The sequence below is a fragment of the Pollachius pollachius genome (assembly GCF_949987615.1).
Source record: "Pollachius pollachius genome assembly, chromosome: 6".
NCBI classification, from domain to species: domain Eukaryota; kingdom Metazoa; phylum Chordata; class Actinopteri; order Gadiformes; family Gadidae; genus Pollachius; species Pollachius pollachius.
In genome coordinates, this window is record NC_136939.1 from 8,413,474 (window position 1) to 8,424,698 (window position 11,225).

Genomic DNA, 11,225 nt, shown 5'->3' on the forward strand with positions numbered 1-11,225 from the left:
AGTGCTTGTTATCATTTAGTAGAGCCTTACGGTGACAGGCTACCAGCTGGACCCACCTCCATCGTAGAAAAAAGAAACAAGGAACTTATTAATGTGCAATGCTTTATTAGGTCAGGGATTGCACTCAAATTGAATTAAAATATTGGAGAAATTCACTGCCCTCCCCTCAGACGCAGGACCAGATGGAGGGTGGATTCTTTCTGGATGTTGTAGTCAGACAGGGTGCGTCCATCTTCCAGCTGCTTGCCGGCGAAGATCAGCCTCTGCTGGTCTGGGGGGATGCCTTCCTTGTCCTGGATCTTGGCCTTCACGTTCTCGATGGTGTCGCTAGGCTCCACCTCCAGGGTGATGGTCTTACCGGTGAGGGTCTTGACGAAGATCTGCATACCACCCCTCAGACGCAGGACAAGATGGAGGGTGGATTCTTTCTGGATGTTGTAGTCAGACAGGGTGCGACCATCTTCCAGTTGCTTGCCAGCGAAGATCAGCCTCTGCTGGTCTGGGGGGATGCCTTCCTTGTCCTGGATCTTGGCCTTCACGTTCTCGATGGTGTCGCTAGGCTCCACCTCCAGGGTGATGGTCTTACCGGTGAGAGTCTTGACAAAGATCTGCATACCACCCCTCAGACGCAGGACAAGGTGGAGGGTGGATTCTTTCTGGATGTTGTAGTCAGACAGGGTGCGACCATCTTCCAGCTGCTTGCCGGCGAAGATCAGCCTCTGCTGGTCTGGGGGGATGCCTTCCTTGTCCTGGATCTTAGCCTTGACATTCTCGATGGTGTCACTTGGCTCCACCTCAAGGGTGATGGTCTTGCCAGTGAGGGTCTTGACGAAGATCTGCATGGTTCAACTTTAAAAATATATCCATAAACAAAAGTCGATTAAAATAAATTATAGGCCTTAGGCCTACGCCAAAGACACAGAAAACGGAAGTTACAAGAATATTTCGCCTAAAAACAATGATAATAATCCCAAATAAGGGGAAAATACAATCGGACTGATACTAAGCAATTTTCTAGCATTCAGTACAGCAAACATCTTAGGTTGAGGTAAGCATTCCCTTTGTTTTACCAGAAATGTACCAGAAAACATTCTCATCGTCATTCTTATCGGATAACAAACATCGACATTGAACCCAACAATCATGGATTTTAGTATCGTTGCACACAAATGTACCTAACGTTTTCTGTTAAATGTACATTATATTGAACTACGGATTATATTTCGTTGGATTATAGGCATAACTGTTAGTTTAAAATGGTTAGCTAGCGGCAAATCGAAATCGTTAACAGAAAAGTACACAAATGAGACTTGGGGAATCACGGAATCACAATTTTAAATATATCTGTTTTGTTGTTAAAAGATTATATTCAAACCATTAAATATATCGAACACAACATACTTCGTACTTACCGTTGGGTGTGGTGTCGTAGTATCTGTCTACCTTGCAGCTGTCAATCGATGATCTGATGTAAGAAAAACCGTAGTACTGCATTTATATTGGCGACGTCATCTCTCCATATCCATCCGCCTTTAAATAGTCCCAATTTTCTTTAGCTGTATGTTATCTCTAAAACCTATCTGTAAACGTTACAATATTTTAACCGACGTCGCCATGTCATTTTAGCAATAATATTATGTATGTTTTGTAATACAAATCTTGTTATCTTTCGGTGCATCTGGAATTTGTTAGGAAACAGTGAGAAACAGCCAGCAGCCCCTCTAACCTGCCGAATGGATGGTGACATCATTTACAAAGGGCTGCTTCTATCTCAAGCCGTCATGTTGTCTCGATTTCTCTTTAAACGTTCAACATGATCACTGAACAATAAGTTAGTCACATTTATGTTTTTTTATTCTAAAGTGAAAGCAGTGGTTTGAGATAGTTACTGGATTAATAGAATCTGGTTACAATTGTTACATTATATCCTATCCTTAAATTGGCGTAACGACCCTGCCACATTGACACCGTTATCATATGTTTAACAATTGTGAGTGGTTTATATCCCAAAAAGATAACATCAGTGACAAAAACATTCATTGTCCAATTGCTTGTGTCTTGAAATACGTGGGCAGTAGATGGCGACACATACCGTCAGGCCCGCCGCTCCCTATACGCAGAGTACGCAGAGTGCGTAGGGCACCAAGTACCTGGGGGGGGGGGGGGGCACCAAAAATTATGGTTTGTAAAAAAAAATTAAAAATAAAAATAATTATTACATTATTGAATTAAAACAATATATAAATTAGTTATGAAGAGGCCCACCGTTGTTTTTTCTTAATTGCATAACCTATCACTCAATTTCGGCAATTATATGTTTTTACCTAATATATAAAAAGAGGCTCCCCTTCCCGCACCACCCCCCCGCTCTCGTAGGGCACCGAAACGGCCAGCAGCGGCCCTGCATACCGTGTCAAATACTGAAATACAGGCCATGAAGTTGGATATTATCTTTACTTGAAGCCAATTTAGGCTATAGTAGGCACATATTCTATCACCTTGAGCACCTAGACCGACACTCGAACCAATTAGCATTGTAACCATAATATGTCTTTAAACTATATTGTAATTCCACAAAGACCAAATTGATTTAGAAAAAAAAACCATGGTGGATGCATTGAACTCAATATCAAGCAAAACAAGTGATGGAGGACGTGGAAGTGTAATGTAGTTTTAACATATCCTGTACCAATTTATAACTCTATTCATAGGACAGGTATATCGGAATATGTATAAATACTCAGATGCTTTGTTTTAAATGTAATCTTTGCTCTTCTTTTCCGTACGACTAGGTCTTATTTAAGTATTTTGATTGTAGGCATGTTCAAACCTTATTGCATATACATTTGAGTCCTGTACAGATACTCAGTTGGACTTATTGAGTTTAAATAGTCTGATATTAATCCTTTAAGTATGCAGGTCAGTAACAGTCTGACTAGACCTACCGGACCATTCTGCATTCATAAGGTTTGCATCAGTATGTGAAGCTTAATCGTTTTTTAAAAGTAATGAAATATGGCTCTGTAGCACCGATTTACCTATTGCTAATATTTAATACATTCTCTTTTCAGTCTTTTGTAGGAGTAAAGACTAGATTTATAATTTTCAAATTTAGTGAAAGCATTTGTGTAGTCAACTGGTTTCCAACAAGTATGGCTTGAGACAAGTGTGGGCTGGGAAAATGTGTAGAACTTAAGATTGTATAGGTTACAAATATGTATGGTACCATTGATAATCTGCTTTCCTTTTGCCAAGTATGAGTTCTTGCTGAACTGATACCTATATATAGCAATGCAGTTGCTAGTCAAATTAAGAACCTATCCCTGTGATACCACAGGGATAGATAAAGACCACGCAAAAATACGTGACCTTTCATTATCATGGCCACAACTTTAAGTAAAGTGCCTTGAATTTACAGTTGGGATTGTGGTGTCGGACCAAGAAAGGTTTAGAACCACTTATAAATGTAGTAATCTGGACCACTAGCTAGTCTAAGAACATCAGTGGTTTGACAATGATTAATGCATTGTTTAAGTCACTGTTGCTATTTACAACATATCCAAAAAATGAGGCAACTTTTCATTTGAATCCTTTATTTGACTCCTGTTTTGCCATGTTTAAAGTAAATCGCATTTGCGATTTACAAATTATAAATGGCCACATTTAGGTAGTTAAGAACATGGAATAATTTACTGCCCCCCCCTAAGACGGAGAACAAGGTGGAGGGTGGATTCTTTCTGGATGTTGTAGTCAGACAGGGTGCGACCATCTTCCAGCTGCTTGCCGGCGAAGATCAGCCTCTGCTGGTCTGGGGGGATGCCTTCCTTGTCCTGGATCTTGGCCTTCACGTTCTCTATGGTGTCGCTAGGCTCCACCTCCAGGGTGATGGTCTTGCCGGTGAGGGTCTTGACGAAGATCTGCATACCACCCCTCAGACGCAGGACAAGATGGAGGGTGGATTCTTTCTGGATGTTGTAGTCGGACAGTGTGCGACCATCTTCCAGCTGCTTGCCAGCGAAGATCAGCCTCTGCTGGTCTGGGGGGATGCCTTCCTTGTCCTGGATCTTGGCCTTCACGTTCTCGATGGTGTCGCTAGGCTCCACCTCCAGGGTTATGGTCTTGCCGGTGAGGGTCTTGACGAAGATCTGCATACCACCCCTCAGACGCAGGACAAGATGGAGGGTGGATTCTTTCTGGATGTTGTAGTCAGACAGGGTGCGCCCATCTTCCAGCTGCTTGCCGGCGAAGATCAGCCTCTGCTGGTCTGGGGGGATGCCTTCCTTGTCCTGGATCTTAGCTTTAACATTTTCTATGGTGTCACTGGGCTCCACCTCAAGGGTGATGGTCTTGCCAGTCAGGGTTTTGACAAAGATCTGCATGGTTCAACTGTAAAAAGAAAATAAATACAAAAGGCCATTAAAATAAAGCATGGGCCATAGGCCAACGTCAAAGACACAGGAAACATTCCAAATATAGTTAAATAGGCCTAAAAACAATGATTATATCTTAAATAAGGGGGAAATACCATCTTCAATCCAGTATAATAAACATTTTAAGTTGATATTTGCATTCCATTTGTTTTAAATGACCAGCTCATGGTCGGTACCAGAAATCCGTAGTCATTCTTATCGGGAAAAAAACAACACGTCGACATTGAATCCAACTGTCTTTGTTTCGAGTATCGTCCCACGCAAATCTACTATGCTGTTAAATCTAAATTATATTAAACAAGGTATTATATTTCGTTGGATTTTAGGCTTAACTGTTATTTTAAAATGGTTAGCTAGCAGCAAACAGAACTCGTTAATAGCTAAGTACACAAATGAGGCTTGTGGAATGGAACACAATCACAATAAAAAATAAAGCTGATGGTTATTGTTAACATATTTATTCAAATCATTACATATATCAAACACAATATACTTCGTACTTACAGTCGAGTGTGGTGTCTCTCGTTTCCTTAGAGCTGTCAATCGATTATCTGATGTAAAACACCGGAGTACTGGATTTATACTAGCAACGCGATCTCTCCATATCCATCCGCCTTTAAATAGTCCCGATTTTTTAGTAAGTGTATGCTATCTCTAAAACGTATATGTTTGCTACACAATGTTTTAATCGAATTGGCTGTGTCATTTTGGCCTTTATTGTGTTTATGTGTTGATTAAAGCAAATCTTAAACCAACGGTTATTCTTTCTAGAATTAGTAAGGAAACATTGAGAAACAGCCAACTCCGAATGGTTAGTAATCATTTTCGAAGGGCTTCTCTGATCTCAGGCGTTCATTTTGTTTCGATTTCTCTTTAAACGATCAACATGACCACTGAATGATAGGTTCGTTTTTTGTTTTTTATGTTCTGATGTCAAATCAGTTATTGAGATAGTTATTGAATGAATAGAAACTGATAACAATTGTTTCAAAGTCCAAAAATTGGTGTTACGAGCGTGGGACATTGACACCGTTATCCTATTTGTATTCATTGTGAGTGGTTTATATCCCTAAAATTTAATATCAGTTACAAATACATTCATTTTCTAATTTATGTTTCTTAAAATATGTGGGCAGTCGATGGCGACATATGCCGTGTCAAACATTGAAATAAAGACCATGTGGTTGGATATTATCTTTACTTGAAGCAAATTTAGGCTATAGCCACGTATTCTATTATTCTCAGCATTGTGATGGAAAAATCCAAGCTTTGTTTCCTCTTCCTTGTATTGTCAAGCCACCCTACCTGTTCCTAGTGTTATAACGTTAACATTTGTGCCTGGAGTAAACCGGTCACAGGGGCGCACGGATCCCCTTATGCATTCTTCTGCTTGATGATAACAAAGTCAACTCTGTCCTTTAGGTAAATATTTCCCTGATTTGATCATTTATAATTGCATTGTGGGGAGGGGGTGAAACAGTTGAATTAGCTCTGTCTAACTGTATTCTGGGTTCAGTCTACTGCTAGAGGAAACTAGTGTATGCATACATTAAAGGTTCCTTGGCATGCTACTTTATGGATGTTTTAATATAGATATTAGTTGGCCCCTAACACATTATTTGAAGACTTTCCCGAAATACAGCCGTGGTGCAGAATTACAGCCACTACGAGCCAGTTACACATTTGAGAGCTTTCCCAAAACGCGCCGTTTCGGTGTCTGTAGCTTTAATGCAAATGAGGAGGAGAGTGGTGGGCCAAGGAGAAGGGTGTGGCCCTAAGCAGCTTGCGGCCAAGGTAGTACCATGCGCTCTGTTTACAGTGGCTGTATCGCAATGGCGAGGCGCACAGCGTTTGGCCGTGTTCTGTAAATATTCTAGAACACTCCGGGTGCTCCGGCGGGAGTCCTGTAGTGATGGGTCGTTCGTGACTGAATCAGTTTGAATGAACGAATTCCTTCTCAATTCCTTCTCAACCATGGCTGAGATAATGGTGTGTTCCTGAATCCTCGGACGCCAGCCTTCCGAGTTGCACTTTTGACTTCATTTGTCGGACTGTTTATTGTTAGCTACATTAGCCTCTTTAGCAAACCAGCCCGAAAACAAACAACACAACTTTACATTGTATTGCACGCACAGCAAGACCATGCAATGTATAAATTGACATGGACATTAAAATGACCAACGTGGTACAAATACAAAGAAAATAAATCTTCACGGGCGCCGCCATTTTGTTGAGAGCATCATAACTGCTCTCGGTCTACTCTAAAGATTTTCGAAAGATGAAGACAAAAAGGGGGCGTGCTTCCGAGAAATGCTCAAGAAAGCTGGGAGATCTTCGACTTTCGACTCGGAAGTCTGGCGTCCAATGGTGTGTTCCTCAATCCTCAGAAGCCAGACTTCCGAGTCGAAAGTCGAAGATCTCCCAACATTCTTGCATATTCCTCGGAGGCACGCCCCCTTTTTGTCTTCATCTTTCGGAAATCTGAGAGTAGACCGAGAGCAGGGATGACACTCTCAGCAAAATGGCTGTGTCCGTGAAGAGATTCTTTTTTTTTGTATTTGTACCACGTTGGTCATTTTAATGTTGATTTGAAATGCTCTTACACACTTGATTTCATTGCTACTTTGTTCCAATAACCAATGTATACATTGCATTGTCTTGCTGTGCGTGCAATACAATGTAAAGTTGTGTTGTTTGTTTTCGGGCTGGTTCGCTAAGAGGCTAATGTAGCTAACAATAAACAATGACTTGCCAATTTCATGACACAATCACAAAGACGAACAGGAACGCTATAAATGCTCCGAGAACGTCAAAAGTGCCACTCGGAAGGCTGGCGTCTGAGGATTCAGGAACACACCATAAGGGTTGAGGAACACAGCATAACCCCCACTACAATCTCATTGTTGAAATACCAGAGTGCTATGCGCCATAACACCAACAGCAGAACGAAGAAGTATACACTGTACAGCACTTGCGTGACAGTGTGTGTAGAGCAGGATAGCTAGTGCTTGTTTTACACCTAACGCAATTTCTAGCTACTGGGGGACCATAGGCAGGCTAGGCAGGCTTAACACATTAAGGTCAGAAAACCTCTTAAAGGGAAATTTTCATGCCATGGGACCTTTAAAATAGGTTAATTTTGTACAACTATTGTGTTCTTTTCTGCTTTTAGAAGTCTAATCTGTCCTAGACTCAATCTCTCGTAAAGAAATGGCCACAAGAGCATCTCTAGACCTATACTTTACCTTTGAGCATTGTAACCATAATCTTTCTTCAAACTTAGATTGTAATTCTGCAAAGACCAATATGATTTAGAGAAATAAAATAAAATCATTGTGGATGCATTGAATTCAAAATCAAGCAAAGCAAGGGATGGATGAATGGAAAGTGTAATGTAGGTTAATATCTCCTGTAGGCCTACCAATTTCTACCTCTTTTCATCGGACAGGTACTTAGCAATTTTTGCTATTGCTCAGATGCTTTGTATTGTATTTTGCTTTACTTTCTGTTCAATAACTGTCTAACTACGGGTACATTTTGCCTTTTCAACATTAAAGTTTACATTAGCCTGTGTTTACAAATAGCCAGTACAACCAGAAACGTTATTTTTCTGTTTTTTAAACGTGGTTATTTGTCATATATGATCGTCAGCAGTCATCTATGCTATTTTATCACTGTTTCTGAAATAATTAATTAAATTCATCGAAAATTTTGGTAAAATCCTATATTTTCGCCATTCTCCTCAAAACAAAGCGACGTCCCGCTTGACTGCGCAGACAGGTTGCGTTATTTTCGTGACGTCTGAGTGCCTTTCAATGTACTCTGACGTCACGACCGAAGGGTCACAGGCGGCGGGGTATGTTTGGATGTGGTGAACACTGTATGGCCAGCTGTTGACTGTGCTCCGAGATAAAGTTGAGCTATTCGGACACGTATAGTATAATGCCACGCCCACGGTGTGTGTGGATGGTGAGGCTCCGTCTGAGCAGCGACTCATTTAATACCAAAGTCCGAGGGTTATGCTTCCCTGACATAACGCTACGATTTACTCTTTCCAAAACGCACTATGTTTTCGAATTCCTGCTGAGACAATGGGTTCACTGGCTTTTATAATTTAAGTTTGGAATGTCTTTAGCACTAATTTAAGCTCCTATTGCTTATACAATATTATGCAAAGTAGCGCGGGTTAAATTTATATTTTACAAATTGATTTTGAACTTGTTTAGGCAATGGTTCACAACTGTCACAACATCTGACAGCTGTTGGAACCAACTGTCCGTAGAAACAGCCTAAGGTTGGGCCAGTGAACTTGGTAGAATTTTAACATGTCAAATCCGTTGATGTGCTTCACTTGTGCCACGTATGGGGTTATTGCTGTATCAAAGCTTTTATAATGTACTACTCAAAAATAACCTTTATGAAATTAATATTGTAGTAAGACTGAAAAAATGCTGGTAACCGTTGTAGATTACAGGTTATGAGGGAGATTATCATGCGCTACAGTATTTCCACCTTTTAAGGAGTACACGAAAACATTGTATCTGCATGGCTCATTCATTACACCAGGCCATAGCCAATAGATCGGCTGATTTTCCTCTGGTGACATCATTGATCTTACTAGACATCTTGTTCTTCCCCTTACAACAGGTTAGCCTGTGTTATTTAATTAACATACCAAAAGAAAATAAAGCAGCTTTTAATTTGAATCCTTTATTTGACTGTTTTGCAACATTTTAAGGAACAGAATCACATGCGTGATTAAAATATAGAAAAATAATAGAATCAGTGCATTAGGAACATGGAATAATTTACTGCCCTCCCCTCAGACGGAGAACAAGGTGGAGGGTGGATTCTTTCTGGATGTTGTAGTCGGACAGGGTGCGCCCATCTTCCAGCTGCTTGCCAGCGAAGATCAGCCTCTGCTGGTCTGGGGGGATGCCTTCCTTGTCCTGGATCTTGGCCTTCACGTTCTCAATGGTGTCGCTAGGCTCCACCTCCAGGGTGATGGTCTTGCCGGTGAGGGTCTTGACGAAGATCTGCATGCCACCCCTCAGACGAAGGACAAGATGGAGGGTGGATTCTTTCTGGATGTTGTAGTCGGACAGGGTGCGCCCATCTTCCAGCTGCTTGCCGGCAAAGATCAGCCTCTGCTGGTCTGGGGGGATGCCTTCCTTGTCCTGGATCTTGGCCTTCACGTTCTCGATGGTGTCGCTAGGCTCCACCTCCAGGGTGATGGTCTTGCCGGTGAGGGTCTTGACGAAGATCTGCATACCACCCCTCAGACGCAGGACAAGATGGAGGGTGGATTCTTTCTGGATGTTGTAGTCAGACAGGGTGCGCCCATCTTCCAGCTGCTTGCCGGCAAAGATCAGCCTCTGCTGGTCTGGGGGGATGCCTTCCTTGTCCTGGATCTTGGCCTTCACGTTCTCGATGGTGTCGCTAGGCTCCACCTCCAGTGTGATGGTCTTGCCGGTGAGGGTCTTGACGAAGATCTGCATACCACCCCTCAGACGCAGGACAAGATGGAGGGTGGATTCTTTCTGGATGTTGTAGTCAGACAGGGTGCGACCATCTTCCAGCTGCTTGCCGGCGAAGATCAGTCTCTGCTGGTCTGGGGGGATGCCCTCCTTGTCCTGGATCTTGGCTTTCACGTTCTCGATGGTGTCGCTAGGCTCCACCTCCAGGGTGATGGTCTTACCGGTGAGGGTCTTGACAAAGATCTGCATGGTTCAACTGTAAAAAGAAAATAAATACAAAAGGCCATTAAAATAAAGCATGGGCCATAGGCCAACGTCAAAGACACAGGAAACATTCCAAATATAGTTAAATAGGCCTAAAAACAATGATTATATCTTAAATAAGGGGGAAATACCATCTTCAATCCAGTATAATAAACATTTTAAGTTGATATTTGCATTCCATTTGTTTTAAATGACCAGCTCATGGTCGGTACCAGAAATCCGTAGTCATTCTTATCGGGAAAAAAACAACACGTCGACATTGAATCCAACTGTCTTTGTTTCGAGTATCGTCCCACGCAAATCTACTATGCTGTTAAATCTAAATTATATTAAACAAGGTATTATATTTCGTTGGATTTTAGGCTTAACTGTTATTTTAAAATGGTTAGCTAGCAGCAAACAGAACTCGTTAATAGCTAAGTACACAAATGAGGCTTGTGGAATGGAACACAATCACAATAAAAAATAAAGCTGATGGTTATTGTTAACATATTTATTCAAATCATTACATATATCAAACACAATATACTTCGTACTTACAGTCGAGTGTGGTGTCTCTCGTTTCCTTAGAGCTGTCAATCGATTATCTGATGTAAAACACCGGAGTACTGGATTTATACTAGCAACGCGATCTCTCCATATCCATCCGCCTTTAAATAGTCCCGATTTTTTAGTAAGTGTATGCTATCTCTAAAACGTATATGTTTGCTACACAATGTTTTAATCGAATTGGCTGTGTCATTTTGGCCTTTATTGTGTTTATGTGTTGATTAAAGCAAATCTTAAACCAACGGTTATTCTTTCTAGAATTAGTAAGGAAACATTGAGAAACAGCCAACTCCGAATGGTTAGTAATCATTTTCGAAGGGCTTCTCTGATCTCAGGCGTTCATTTTGTTTCGATTTCTCTTTAAACGATCAACATGACCACTGAATGATAGGTTCGTTTTTTGTTTTTTATGTTCTGATGTCAAATCAGTTATTGAGATAGTTATTGAATGAATAGAAACTGATAACAATTGTTTCAAAGTCCAAAAATTGGTGTTACGAGCGTG

General features: G+C 41.2%; 3 protein-coding genes across 3 annotated transcripts; all 3 read right to left on the bottom strand.

The window, feature by feature from the left end:
- Positions 1-85: 85 nt before the first annotated feature.
- Positions 86-1,540, bottom strand: LOC307077313 (polyubiquitin-B). The gene is made up of 2 exons (XM_079738694.1): positions 1,413-1,540; positions 86-849 (listed from the first exon to the last, which is right to left on the bottom strand). Exon 2 carries the CDS (start codon positions 840-842, stop codon positions 153-155), a length of 690 nt encoding a protein of 229 aa, XP_079594820.1. The 5' UTR covers positions 843-849; positions 1,413-1,540; the 3' UTR covers positions 86-152.
- Positions 1,541-3,582: 2,042 nt separating this feature from the next.
- On the bottom strand, positions 3,583-4,983 carry LOC307076547 (polyubiquitin-B). Its single transcript, XM_079737587.1, has 2 exons — positions 4,935-4,983; positions 3,583-4,386 (listed from the first exon to the last, which is right to left on the bottom strand). The coding sequence occupies exon 2, from the start codon at positions 4,377-4,379 to the stop codon at positions 3,690-3,692; it is 690 nt and encodes a 229-aa protein (XP_079593713.1). The 5' UTR covers positions 4,380-4,386; positions 4,935-4,983; the 3' UTR covers positions 3,583-3,689.
- A 4,141-nt stretch (positions 4,984-9,124) lies between these two features.
- On the bottom strand, positions 9,125-10,790 carry LOC307077102 (polyubiquitin-B). Its single transcript, XM_079738385.1, has 2 exons — positions 10,712-10,790; positions 9,125-10,163 (listed from the first exon to the last, which is right to left on the bottom strand). The coding sequence occupies exon 2, from the start codon at positions 10,154-10,156 to the stop codon at positions 9,239-9,241; it is 918 nt and encodes a 305-aa protein (XP_079594511.1). The 5' UTR covers positions 10,157-10,163; positions 10,712-10,790; the 3' UTR covers positions 9,125-9,238.
- Between the last annotated feature and the right edge of the window lie 435 nt (positions 10,791-11,225).